General features: G+C 36.5%; 1 protein-coding gene across 1 annotated transcript in view; it reads right to left on the reverse strand.

The window, feature by feature from the left end:
- PREX2 (phosphatidylinositol-3,4,5-trisphosphate dependent Rac exchange factor 2) overlaps nucleotides 1-15,152 on the reverse strand; it is a 182,255-nt gene that overhangs the window by 48,384 nt on the left and 118,719 nt on the right. Inside the window, exons 31-34 of the mRNA XM_037380618.1 lie at nucleotides 13,821-13,949; nucleotides 7,780-7,821; nucleotides 4,897-5,114; nucleotides 2,055-2,157 (exon numbers count right to left, since the gene is read on the reverse strand). Of these exons, the coding sequence (XP_037236515.1) occupies nucleotides 2,055-2,157; nucleotides 4,897-5,114; nucleotides 7,780-7,821; nucleotides 13,821-13,949 (492 nt within the window). The remainder of the gene's footprint in view (nucleotides 1-2,054; nucleotides 2,158-4,896; nucleotides 5,115-7,779; nucleotides 7,822-13,820; nucleotides 13,950-15,152) is intronic.

Genomic DNA, 15,152 nt, shown 5'->3' on the forward strand with positions numbered 1-15,152 from the left:
TTATATTCAGTGTTGCTGTGGTCACTTTTGGCCTATCCATTATCAAGAAGCAGACAAACAGAAAAGTAGTCTTGATGACAGAAGACTGTCATCTTCGTCAGCCCATCAGTGACAGCAACAATACTAAGCAAATCACGTAGTTGGCAACATCCAACTTGTATTCCCTGTAAATCTGAAGAAACATCCACATACAGCGCATAGTTTGAAATCATTGGAAGGATACCTTTAGCCATATTTCACATGCCTTCCTCAGGAGCATGATGCATAAGATCGGTGTGATATATAGAGTCAGATTCTCCTCAGATTTGTGTGGGATAGAACACAAGTGAATATACAGTAGCTACCAGCATATTCATTAAATTATTATTAAAAATCAGGACTCAACTGAGAAAACAAATGTATTATGGTAGAATATAATGAAACTCTAAGAGCACATTTGATTACACTTTAACAAACTAAATGTCATAATGCATCAAATGGTGTAGAGTTCGGGGCAACTAGCAGTATGACTTTGCAGTTACAGTGACTCCCCAACGTACACTGTGTGTATTATGCCAGATGATTAACGTGTAATGACCATTAGGAAAAGCTGACAAAAATTGTCCATTTAGCTAAATCTCTCAGAGGAAGTCAGTTAATTCAATTTAAGCTTTATATGTATTTCCTGTTTAAGTATCATAAAATTCAGTGATTTGCATTAATAATCATATTATTATGCAGTTTTTACACTGTGTGTATAAATTACTTTGTACCTATATGGAAGAGATCCCAAAGGAATATTTTTCACTATTTTTTGTAGTAAGAAGAACTTTTTTCTTTTATCGATTGTGCAGAATCTTAAATGGAAACCCCAAATTTGCCAGTTCCTTGTCTTCTGTAACCACAGTCAGGCACACAGGTGGCAACACTTAAACCAAAAGGAAAGGCAGAGTTTATTACTATCCTAGAACACACAGACTTTCTATTTATCTGTGGTTTAGCACTGACACCTCAGCTGGAAGATATAGCAACGTGAATGCTCATGACACAGGCACAGGGTTAACCTTCCCATCAGCCCACCCTCCTGTAACTCCAGTTCCATGTTGGTACTTGGTTTGGCAGGGCTTCTTTTTAAAACAGATACTCCGAATAGGGTTTTTTCTTGAATTATACAGAAATATAATATTCTTTTTCTTATATAGGTTGATTCCTACCTAACTACCAGTCCTGCACTACTGAATTCTTCAGAGTGCAGGCAGCTTTGTGGAGGAGCCTTGTGTCTTCTGGTTTTGGTTATTGCAGAAGTTCTCTCATGTGTGGTCTTGATCCAGCAAGGGAATTGTTTTAGAAAGGCTTGATGTGAAGCAGACATGCTTTCCTCCCTTCCCAGGGGAGTTATGAGACAGGAAAAAATGAGGGCTTTTTGCTCACTAAACAAAGTTCACTGCAGGAAAATCTCTACTGGCTGAAAACATATTAATAAAGGAGTGGCTGAAAATGAGTGAAGGGTGCAAACAGCAGACTGTGAAGACAGTCCCTTCCTGTGAGTTGAGCAGTATTGGGAGGAAGGGTTCAGGACCCTGACTGTCTGCACCAGCAGGTCTCAGAGGAAGTTTCTTGCACAATTTAAAGCTGTGTTTGCCATCTCCTTTCAAGGAATGGTTCCAAGAACTACTTTGTCCTTCAGATGACAAAATGAAATGTTTTTGATGCTTCTCCATCTCATCTCTGTTGCATTCCTCTATTAAGACCTTCAAACTTGTTTTACATATGACTTTAATAACAACTAGATCTTACAGGGACTTTCCTGATGCAGTCACATACTCCAAGTGGAAAATTCGGTTACGCAAACAGTTTTGCCCCAAGATTACTGACATGGCCAGATAATGATTCTGCATTGTCACTGATAGCTGTATTTCAGGATGTCTAGGAATATTAGGAGAGCTACCAGATCTACCAATTCTCCATAATCCAAGTTATATAATACTCCCTGCGGGAGGTAATGTTCTAGGGGAAAAAAAACATTACAAATACAGAAAAACAGTAAAAGCCAGATACTAATTATAATTACTTACTTGCAACTAGTGGTTCTGGCTCTGACTGTCTGAAGTAAAAAGTAACTTTTTCCAAGTCAAAAAGTGCAACCAATGTATCTTCTAACATGGCTTGCTCATCAGCCTAAAAAAGGCAAAAGAAAAAGTGAAATGGTCATTTCAGCCAGATGTTTTTCCTACCAGAAATAATATGAGAGCAGGACATAAAAGTAACTACAGATTGTTGCACAATATTTCACTGATGGAGTGTATAACCTAATTAACTCCTACAAACAAAGATATTTACATTATCTATCAGCACCTTCCCATTTATTACTAGTCCAAAATTATTAAACTGAATGTTAAGTTTCACAGAGTAAATTAATAGGTAATTTATAGCTACCATTACTTCTTATAGATTTTAATCAAATAATACTGTAATTATTCTTTATGTAAGATACCAGACTTCAACAGCTTGTCCTGACACCAGGTCTAGCTTGTAAATTAACAGTGGAAATGTGAAAACCAAAACTCTTTTCTTTTAACAACTTTCTTTAAAAAACACTGTAACTTTAGCCTTTCATTTATAAACAATAGATGAGAGTTCATCATGTCCACTCTAAGCACCAATAATTGAACCAGTAGCTCAGAGCGATTTGCACCTTGACCTACAAAACTCTAGGTACAAATAGATATGCCAGTATTCTGATTTGCACCTATGCGTCACTCTGTGTACTCCTGAGCTGAAGAGATACCTAAACAGATCCAGACTAATTTACAAAAAAAGCTTCAGGAAGTAGACTACTAATTTCTCAGGACACTTCACTGAACCTTTAAAAAGGAAAATCATAACCTACAACTATGGTTACCTTGAGTTAAATATGCAGAGCAATTATAGCAGACATCAATAATCACTTAAAGTAATTCTATTCTTTATACAACTCTCCCCTAGCACCTTAAGCAAGAGCCAAATGGAAATCCGAGGCATGTATTTTTCTTCTAAGAACTGAAAAAGTACGAAGGCAAAGAATAATAAAACTAGCTGCCTATAAAATAAGAATAAGCTATAGCTTACTGAATTATAGAAAGCAAAAAGAAAAAAAACCAAAAACAACCAAAACTATGACTTTCCCTGATCTACACAGTGAAATAGCATTCCCCCTTGAATTTATGAAAAAGCAAAGCTGCTAGAAGTATTTTGTCTCCTGGTTCCATTTATGAAGTCCCTATGGACAGAGCAGTTTATCAGCAGAACAGTTTGAAAACCATTCAGTGACATGGGAAATCTTTGCACAACTGCTCATTCTTTACTGAACTCTGGCCATAATGAGTGTAATTTCCTTCAAATACCCTTATTTAAAATAACACGGATCATTTGTAAGCAAAACAGTGCTGAGAAGGTATTGAAAAAGTTGTCTTTAAATACTTTCCCCTTGGTTAAGAACAGTTAGAAGAGTCTGAACAGTTTCATTTTCAATATGACAATGTGTACTGCTGGTATCTGATTACATGAAAATAGCCAAGTAGCACACATTTTCACTACAAAGGAAATCTCTACAATCTTGAATGAAAAAACAGAAGTATTCAGTGCTGTAAAGACAACAGTTATTTTGTGAGAATATGACAACCAAATACATGGAAAAACACCGACAGGCACCTAATGAACTTCAAGGACTCCAGCACCAGGACATGTTGGTGCTGCATGGTGCTAAAAAGCATGCAAGACTCAAGACACAAGCCTGAGCTCCCCTGACCATGCTTTCTTCACATACTCCTCATGCAGATATAGAGTCCTGTTTCTCCCAGGCACCGACTTTACCCTTTTTTAAGCCACACACCTTGTCCTGACATGCCCTGTCCCACGCAAACCCATGCAGGTACCTCAGCTACCTATGAGGTAGTTGCTCACAATAGCTCAAGTAAATGCTCTCCAACAATACCATAGACTAACACTATGATTGTGATTTAGAAATACCTTTACTTTTATTGATCTCTTCTGCTTCTAAAGTTTATCAGGTTAGCTTGCCAGCAATTTGCTGGCGAGATAGACAAGGCAAGGAAATAAGATCTTTGATAAAGAAGACCTTTGATACGAGGAACATCATCTGTTATTTGCATGGACTTTTATATAGTCGGATGTACCAAATCAGTTATTTTCAGTGAGCCATTCCAGAGGTTGAGAAGACTGCCACAATTCAGACCATGCAGACTGCGTCACAGTTCTTCAGGTTAGCAAGAACTAGTCTAGTTCTAATTCTAGTGAGAAGCAGCTTAAATAGCTGAAGGAGCACTTTGGATAACTGGTGATTAGGGGACTGCAAAGCCATGTCCCTTCTAATTGTTTAAGCCACGGCTCTTTGCCATGCCTTGTGAAGAAAAAGCAGATTTCCAGCTACCCTGACAGGCTATGAGGATTTGCCCTGACAGGAGCAAAACAGACTAGCTTGTCTAGTCCTTCAGCTACTACAGACTTATTGCTTTGGTAGGGGGTGGGAGTGGTGTATCATACAGTTATCCAGACTAGCTATTTTATTTATCTTGCATTACTGCATATTGCAAACTGAAGTTCTGATTATCACTTAATGCTACATTGACTCCCAGGGAACAGCTACAAGAGCAGTGGGGAGTCAGGGGTAAAACTATCTGCTGACTCAAAACAAACATAATACTGTCTTTGTGGAAAACATATTTCCCATATCACAAACAAACATTTCCCATATCTGTAATTATCTAAACAGTGAATTTTCCAAATAGCAGCTAATTAAGTAACAACCTAAGCCCAAAGGACACCAAAAATAATTTTTAACTGAGACACTTCAACAGCACCCCTGGTTCAGGGAACAAACACAGGCTGTAACCAAGCATGCCACATGAGAAGTCTTACCAGGTTAGGTGAGAGCAGGGACTGGAAATGAAGGAGAAGACCTGCACTGGCTATCTGTTCCAACCACCTTCTGCTGGCCTCCACTGTCTCCATTTCATACTCTTTGTTGTTGTCAAACATCTGATTTAAGGCCACCATTAGTTGCTCTGAAAAGGCACAGACTGTGGCCACTAGGCTCTGACAGAAGACCATGTCGCGCCTCAGTTGTATCTCACTATCTGTGGATGGGTAAAATCCAAAAGAGGAAAAGAAAAAATGGAGCAGGAGATTAATTAGCAGCAAAGGAACCAAACCAGAATTTTCCTTTTTGTCTAAAAACCAAGTCATTTTAATTTAAAGTAAATTACAAGTTTACAGCCTTATGTCACTCCCAGTAAATAGCACTCCATAACCAAACCTGCCACTTACCACATAAAAAGATTATTTTATAATTCTAAAATTATATAGAAATGTATTTTAAAATCTGGAATTTAAAGTAGATCTTCATAAACAATGTATGTTTATCTTGTTGATTTTAATATCCATGCCATCAATTCTATGTACTTTCGATGTTACAAGGTGATGGATGTGAGTCAGATCTCTGCTGCAATGTGAGAACCAGCTGGGCACAAAAACATTCCCTTTCCACAGGAAAGCAAGGAGGGTCAGAAGCTCTTAGTATCACTGCATCATCTGGTCAACTCCACAGCTACCAGCCGGGTAGGGCAGATGAAGACTGACTGCTGTAAAGCGCAGGCAGGGAGTATAGGAGTGTTACTATCAGAACACAATCTAACCAAATACAATATATATATGAATATGTAATCTATAAAATAAGCACAGATCAGCACCACATATCCAGTAAGCAGCAGAGATTTCTGGCATCAGGAGAGTCCAGGACAGGTCCCTATGTAGAAGTCTATGGAACTATTAGCAGATGATTTAAATTAGGGACTAGCTAACCTACCAATTTATTCTAGATGGCACAGACATTAGATTAGCTAAAGGTCAAGAGAGTTAGAAAGGGAAACATGTTCTCAATAAAGCACAAAATTGTGGTAATAAATATTCAGTGTTTTCTCCTTCTCTTTTCTGAAGGTCTTCAAGTATTTTTATCACTATGAGCTTTTAGGCAAACATCAATCACAAATGGTACAGGTAGACTTAATCTTTCTCAGAACAAGAGGAGAAGATAGGTGATACCGAAGTCTTTCCAAAGCCTAAAATCTTTGTCCTCGCTTTCAGATTCCTTTGCCTTTAAGAGGCTTAGCTCCTTTTCCACTTTCTCTGTGAAGCTGGCAAAATTTTAGATGACTGGATAAGTCTGCAGAAATAATTCTGTATTCACAAAATTAATACTGGCCATAAAAATATGCTTTTCTTGGACTCCAAGTATTTCTCAAAGTAACTCCATTCTGCCTGTTTCCCTTCTGAGTTCTTCAGTCTTTTCCTTGACTGTTGATAATACTGACCACTCTTTTACTATCATTTTGATTCCATTTGCCAGCCTCTTAGAACTTCAGGTATATTTTCTATAAACAGTCTAATTACTAGTGCTTTTGCACTATGACTCATTGGTTTTTTTTAATTATTATTAAAATTAACCTCTCTCTCTCTCTGATCTCTCAAGTTAGGCAGAATCCAGTACAGACAGAATTTTCATCTTTAAAAACTCCATCCATCTCCAGCTTAAAAAAATCCCACTGGCTTCTCCATGGTCAGAAACTTTCCAATGTCACAGCAGCACTCAGGGATTTGAGCCCAACACACATTCTCTCTCCTCTCTTTGCTCAATTTTATCTCTGTTTGCCTAACAGCAGCTGACTTTCAGTGCCTTCCTCAGTATCGCCTGCTTCTCAAGCAGCCCCCTTGTGTCTCCAACAACTCATTTCCAAATCTCATTTAATACTACTTGAACATCTGATACTGCATCCAAGAGCACTTTGGGCTTTTTTTACAAAAAGATTGTTATAAAAAAATAAACTATAGAATTTATGAACTTATGAAACCATGTAAATAGGGAAAACTGCTTTAAAGAAATAAAGTTTGGGGTATTTTCTCAGGTCACTTCTTATTTTAAAACACCTGAGGAATTACTAAATGCTTTTGTAATATTTGGAGCAAATCTGTCAACAAAGAAATGTTATATTTTCCTTTACAAAACTGCTGTTCTGTGTCATAACAAAACCATGAAACAATAATGCATTCATATAGTGTTGCAAGATGGTTAAAATAATCAGCTTTTACAGTTAAAGGTGACAGCTTAACTTGAGCACTTACACACCTACAAACTATAGAGAATCTTCTGCCATTCTTCCAAGTATTATTTTCTAAATACTGATTTATGGATATTTTCCAGACACAATGCCTATTTTATGTATTTGAAATTGTATGCTGTATGGGGTGATGGCAGAATAATAGATAAAATAATCAGACCCCTTCCAAAAAGGAGGTACTTACAAAAAGATATTCTGTAAAAAAACGATAAAAGGAAATGTATGCACTAGAATAGTAAGGTAAGTCTGGAAATAGATGGGAACAAAGAGAAAATAAAAAAGATAGCAAAAAGTCCAAAAGAAAAAAGACAACAGAAGTACTGTGCACAAATTCAGTGATTTAGAAGTTACTTCATTTGCCTAGATCCAAAGTAAATGACCAGAGAAGGCATTTTGCGTTTAAAAAAAAAAAAATAGAATGTGCAATGTTTGTTAGAAATGTCTTTGGAATTGCTGTGGTCTTCAGGAATCCTCATCGTAAACACAGCGGTAACGTTGTTGATTATCAGGTTATCATAACCGAGATTTTTCTCCTTTCTCTAAACACAGTATTCTGTCCAAAAGCAAAAAAAAAATATCTCAAACCATCTACATTCACATCCCCCACCCCCAAAAGAAGCAAAATTACCTGTATACTCAAGAAGTGCCAAGAGTATTCGTGCCTTCACCTCTTAAAGAAAAAAGAAAATATATTGAGGTCACGGTTCAAAATGTTTTCACCAACAAATAATGCATCTATGGTTTCTCATTTTATACCAGCTTAACTCCACTTTCTTGTGTAGGCAACCCTGATTTATGCCTACAAAACAGTAATGAGTCTCAATTTCACTTAATTTTACAAATGACTTAATAAAATTGATAATAATCAAAAGCACCAACACTGAGAAAAACACATGAAGAGGCAGATGCTTTCTCAGAGTACATGCGTAGCAGCTGGCCAGTGCAAGTCCAAATATGAAGAATTCCAGTCTTAAAACTAAAAAAGACCAGTTTTCATTGATTACTAGGCTACCCCAATTCTTTCTTTTTTCTTCTTCCTCTCTCGTTCCATACTTCAAAATTTAAAACTATCTTCATTTTAATGTACACCAAAGCATCCAGGAAAAATACAAAAGCATTTCATTTTATTCTCAGCCTTCAGGATTTTATTTTACTTCAAGCATTTCTTTTCACTTAACAGTCTGTGAAGTAAAAAAGTACAGATTAAAAAAAAGTATTAATTTACACTACCAAAAACTTGGGGTTTTATCTCTTTACACTTTTTTTCTGCCCTCCCCCCCCCCCCCTTTTTTTTTGAGGGGGGGAACTACTCAAAATTTGCAGGCTTAAGGAAGTGATTCTTCCTCTTTACCACATAGCAGAACACAAATAAAAATGTTAACCACCACTGCAAGGAAAAGCCAAATTAAAAAAGTTCCCCTAACCTTAGAGCATGCCAAACTTCCAGCACATCAGCTGTCCTACAGTAACTGCCTTTTGCATCTTTCCAGACTTTTTACACAATTTTCTGTGCAGTCCTATTCCAAGCCCTGCTGAGTGGACCAGCAGAACTGCTATGGGGTATATGGACAATATGACAATTTGGGAACATGTTGGCCCCTACTTAAACTAACCTAATATGTTTGAAATTTGAATATAACTCAGAAGACAGAACTGACATTGGAGCTGACTGTACCAACAGCACCATCTGGATTCTGCGTGTACTTGCACACATCCATGAAAAGCCACAATCTTCCCCAAAGGTGACTATGCTGAAAAAAGAAAACCTTTCAAGTCTGTTCTTCATTCAAGCTGTACAAACATTGCAAAAAGAACTGGCAGTGCCTACGCTTCTGAAATGCATGCCCACGAAACCTCAAATACAAGCATTAAAATACTCAAAATTACCGGTTATTCTTGAAAATTGCCTGGTGGTAGGTCTTTGCCTTAGCCTTCTGTCTTTTGAAAAAAACTTACAGAGATTAGTAACTTGGCATCTTGGAGTCTGAACATAGCATAGTAACTAAAAATACAATATAGGGAAATACAGCATTTACCTGAAGAATTTAGATACACTGAGGCTATTACTTGCAGCTTTTTTTATATTAGTTTGTTGTATCTCTGAATTCAAAAGCATTTGACATATCTATAAACAATGATTTCCTGATTCTGAGAAAATTACAGGACATTGCAACTCTCCTTTATCATTGCTTTAAGTCTTCTCCGTTTCAAAACATACCCATAGGCAAAAGAGTATTTTTAGTTTATTTATGTAAGTAGAGATTTATCTGGGGTTAGAAGTGAACCCTGGATGTCAACCATTTGGTTTTCAAAAAATTCCAAATGCTACAGAAGTTTTCACCCCTTCTTGCTACATGGCATATGGCAAGGAATAACTACCTAGCAGTTTCTCTTTAGACTAAATAATTTGTAATGCAAGATGCCTTTAACTTCTTTTATTCTTAAACATTCTTTTGTACTTTTCTTTAAAATCATGTTATTCTAATATTCTGATCTTTGCCAGTAAATGCTAGATTTTAGTTTTATTTTGTTTCTTACATCTGAAAATATTTTTTAAATAAGACTGAGATTTGCACTGCATGTTTTATGATTTAAATTGAAATACTTTTTTTTATACCTTTAATGACTGAAAGGCTCCTAATTTAAATTAAAATAGATGTGAACTTTCTCAATTCCATAGTATTTCCTGTTTAAACTTTAAATTTTTGTCCAAGCAAAACAGCTGCACTTCCTTATGCAGTTATGCAACTAGCTGAATAGAAAACTGACTTGCTCTAAAACATCTCTTCTTTTGACCAAAAATCTTACATTTTCTTCCTTTGGGAAAAAACAGCTACAGAAATTTCTCCTTCTCTTTGTTCTCTTTAAACTTTCTGTTGTTATGCTGGCCAGTTTTGATTTTACTTTTCCTTCCATCCCTCTTGTGATTTTCCTGGTTCCTACACAAGTCACCCCTCAGATTTTCCTCTTGTGATTTCTGATTCTCACGTTACATCTCTCACATACATCCACAACCCTGTACCTACATTATTCTTTCTCTGTTCAGTGACTGTTGAATTCCTGCCCTGACTACTGCTCTCTCCTGCTCCAAAATCAAGCACTCCTTTAAAGATCTGCCTGTGCCAACAACTTATTTTCATCTTTATCAGTTTAACAATTTAGTAGGCCCAGTCGCTCCAAGAAATAACTTTCATCTTTTCTTTAGTTACTTAGCTCCAGATAAATCCTCCTAGGATTGGTATACTGTTTCAGAGAACTCTTCAATTCTATCAACTTGATTAGCCTTCTAAGGCTGCCTTTTACAGAAAGAAAAGTTTTCTATAGTTACAGTAATGATATAGTAGGACAAATGAAATGAGACAAAGCAATCTCCACATATGCTTTAAATTTACTGTCAAGAAAAGTTTGGTTGTTTTTTTCTGGTTTGTTTTTTTTCTAATCTGTGCAAACCTTCATAGATTTATTAAAAAAAATTCTTCTCCCAATTCCAATACTAATAAAAAGAAAACTGACAGACTAGAATGATCATCCTCAAGGCATTCTGAGTTTAATAATTTCTTCATACTTAAAGTAAATTACAAGAATCCTAAGATCTAGGGCTTAAAGTTTCTCATTTTTGTGGGGCTCCCATGCCTCTTTCTGCTTTAGAGCACTAATCAGTCTAATGCAACACGTTTTACAACACAACAGAACAATGAGTAAAAAATTACAATAGACTTTGATATTTTTATGAAAATAAAAATGAGTCAGTTTTCAATAAGGAATGCACTTACTGAAAGCATTCATCCTTACTTTAGGATTCATCAATAATGGTTAAGTATGTCTATAACAATTGGAGGTTTTAATTACAACAGATTTTTTTTCCCCACAGTGAACAAAATTGTATCTGTGCTCTCCTTTGACTACTTCCTCTAGCATCTGCTAGAAGAGACAAATATATCTGTTTTCCTCAATTATGAAAATACTGCCTTTTGCTTATAAACAAACATGAAGATTCTTCTAAAATCCCAAGACTTAGTTGGGCTTATGACGACAAGTTGAACAAAGCAGTCAAATTAGGGGACCTTTTTTTTTTTTTCTTCTTTTTTCTGAATCAGGCAAATAAGAGGGAAAACAGGGTGATAAATCTCTGTACCATGTGTTAGATTTTCAGCCCAAAATAGCTCAGGGCAGTACTTGCGGTTCTTCTAGGTATCCAGACCATTTGTGAACGCAATGCATGATGGTAGGATTGGAAAGGAGAAAACAAGAAATGTCAATATGAAGGGGAAAATTAGCTGCTAAAGCATTTTTAACCCTGCTTTGTGCTCATCTGATCTCAGTTAGGTCCAGCCGCTGGTTGTCTCTCAAGTCTTAATTTACACAGGCCTAAGCCTGTCTGAATCACAGCAGTCTCCCAAATCTGCCTGAGGAGCACATTTCTGCCCTGAATCTTTTCAACACTAAATGACATACACCTGTCCAGACACGCCTTGGAAACTAAGGCTAGAGAAGCAATTATTCAGTTCCATTCTCCTGTTTCTCTTTCATGCTATTCATGCCAGAGAAGCCACAGGATCATAGGCTTTCAGGTATCCATTACACCACAGGCAAATCATAATTATGATGAAGTGGATCATGATTCTCCAGACTCCTTCCCAGGAACAAGTACTAGTGATACCAGTTTGGAGGTGGTGGAACAAGAATCAAATTAATGAAAAAAAACCAAACCTACAAGGGAATAGAAAGATGTAAAGACTTATGGTGAATAAACAGCCTAAGAAGATAGTTTTACATGTAAACCCATGTATTTGGTTAAGAAGATCACACAGAAGCCAGTTGGAAATCTCTGACAAAAGCTGAGATGCCATGGATGGAAAGGGAAAGCCAAGAATATTTAAAATTAGCAGAAAACTTCTGAGACACTGTGATGACAGAAGGTAAGATGGAGTGTGTGCTCTCCTTGAACAGGACAGTAATAATGTCTTTTACTATTTAGCGCTCTGAACCATATAACATTCACAATCATGATAGTTGCAATAGTTACTATTATTTCTTCACAGAGAAAATTTTAATCCTAATTTCTAAGACACTAGAAAATGCCAACAGTTTTATTGTTCCATAACATCAAGATTCCTTCTGATAAATATCACCATTCCATTACAGTAGTACTGCAAAAAGAAAAGTTTTGTATTATAGAGGCAGCGAGTAATTTTGGCCTTGCTTAACTGTCCCATAGAAATTTGTGTAGATTTAAAACCAAATTTATCTGAACAACCTCAGCTCAGTACTGAGGGTATATGACCAACGCTGAAATGGGTTAAGTCTATTAATTCTACTTATGGGCAAACAAGTTACACGAAAATGGTCTGTTAGGCTTAGCTTCAGAAGGGAGGCAATGAAAGGTGTTAAACACACATTTAGATTCCTACTGAACTGTGAAAGAAACCATGATTAATACTTGAATATAATTTGGTTTAGGATGAAGACAAATCTATAGAAAAAAGAATCCAAAACTTTTCACTCAGTGATAGCCAACATTAAAACTAAAAGAAGCAATTTTAGTACTGAAGATTCAATCCACTGTGATGTCCTCAAAAAACAGGAGGTATTTTTGAGGCTGTTTTTATAATTTTCTAACCCACAGCCTGAAAATATGATTGCATCCGAAATGAGAAATACCAAAAGTCAGAGGAGGAGGAGTTTGTTTGGTTTGGCTCGTTGGCTTTTGGAGGTTTATCTTAATAAAACTTATCAGAAAGCTCTTCCCCGGTGATCTGAGATTTAGCAGTTTTTTTATGGGACACCATGGAAATTAGCCAACAAAACAAAAGGAGCTAAGCATACACACAAATCATTTAGACCTAGAGCTGACAAGTTTTTGTTCCCATGTAGACTCTTAGTGCAAGTAGGTTTATGAAAATAATTTTGCTCATTATTTCTGTTTCTCTATCAAACAGCACAGGAAATAAAGTAGAAGCTCCAGGCAAGATTTTTCTGGAGAGGAAATCCCAGTTACTTTCTTATGGAGTCAGGGGAGAATGCAGAACACCTCAGGTCACATAGTCACTTGGTGGTGAAGAGGAGCAGAGTACTAGGTAACTTGTAGACAGTGGTGGGAGGGAGGTGGAGGAGGAAGACTGATAGGATCAGTTGTGATGGAGTAAGTGAAAACCAGTGGAACAGGTTTGGCTTCATGACAAATGAGGGAGCATGAATTTAGATGGATAATGATTCCAGATCAATACCAGGTAAGAACAAAATATAGGACAAAAGTTGTACAGAGTCTTCATCCTTCCATTTAAGACAGTAGAAAAATGGGAGTTTAATTTCAAGGAAAGCCTCATTCTGGTGTATGAGTCCCAAGAATTTCTGTGACAAATCAGTCAAGCCAACTGGACTTCAGCAGCAACTGAAATAACATAGAGCGTGCAACATTATGTTTCATTTGTTTTCACTTGTCAGAAGATACAATTTTCTCTTCAGTATCTGAAGCCAATAGGGTGAACATGAGACAGTTGAGATACACAGAACATAAAAACGTCCTGAAATTCAGTAATTTCTCATAGAATACACTGTGTTCAGCAAACCTTGCCTAGTAGCAACACAAGGCAGTTGTATATCTCCCCATCCCTTCCCCAGGCTCTCTATCATTAACAAAGTGTTTATGGGCATGTTGTTCTCACTAACCTTCAACAAATTTTCTGATATTCTGGGCAAGACTCCGGACACTACTGGGGAGGTTCCAAGGGTCTTGCTTAATGTGGAGTCGTAGCCTCTTTGGACAGTTAAGCTTCGGTTCCATTTCCTGCTGAAACTCTAAGCAAGGACAAAAATAACATTTTTCTGCTTAAATCTCCTTAGAAAGCCACAGTAAGACATTATCAATTCCTAAATGTTTTCACAGCTCAAGAAGCTGTTGACTTATTTAACTCTAAGTTAAAGCTAGGGTGACAGGTCAAAGAGTTATCTAAGCTCTCTACTTAGTCAAAGGAGAGAGCAATCAGCATTCCCAAACATGACTGTTTCTGAACCAGGTACATAAGTAGAAGGTACCTGTCTCCATGGAGTAAGTGGGACCCTGGAACTTCTAAGGGAAAAATTAATTCAATCGGAAAATTAAACTTAAAACAAAATTACTTATTACTTAACCTAGTCTATCTTTCAAACCACTGAAATGCTCCTTGTATGGTTCATGAAGATGGTGCAGATCAATAATAAAATACCTGTCGTGTTCATATCTTGTGTCTAACTGAACATTTATAATACCACTGAAAGGACAACATTTTGTTATGCAAGCCTACTAGGTACTCTATCTAAAACACTGAGAAACATAAGAGAGCAGAACTGATCTAGGTTCATCCCCATTACTTTGGTCCCAAAATAGGAAACAAAGAAGGAAGAAGAAAAACAGGAGGTTATGTGGTCTTCCATGCAAATTAAATGAGGGGGAAGTACTTTACGTTTTGTAAAAATCAGATAATTGGGCTAGAGTAATCATCCTCTGTTGACTTCAGTGGGATTTTGGTGATTAATAAAAGCCAAAGATCCACCCTCTGGCCATCTAAAATTAGTTTTCATTGCCAAAAGACATATGCAGGTTTGATTATGATTTTATTGGTCCTATTATAAATATCAATACAATATTCAGTCTCCCATTGAGCTTTTTTTTCTTTTTTCTTTAATCTCAGTTCACTGAAAGAAGTCTTTTTCATTCTTTATCATAATCTTATGGCTACCACCAGTACCCATTTATACACTTAGACTTAAGCAACTACGTGACTGTTAGCAGAGTATCTGAAATTACATACAGCATTTTTTTTAAATGATCAATAATACTTATACAAGTATATATTTGGCATAAATATTACTAAGACTATAAATCTACATGTGCAAATTATTTATAAATCAACTTCACAAATATCTAAAAAACATAATAAAAATCCAGTGTTAGTAACAAAAAAGATCAGAAACTGCTTCAGTAGCTCAGACAAAAACATAATAAAAACACCTGCAATGTAC

Source organism: Falco rusticolus, chromosome 3 (assembly GCF_015220075.1).
Source record: "Falco rusticolus isolate bFalRus1 chromosome 3, bFalRus1.pri, whole genome shotgun sequence".
NCBI classification, from domain to species: Eukaryota; Metazoa; Chordata; class Aves; order Falconiformes; family Falconidae; genus Falco; species Falco rusticolus.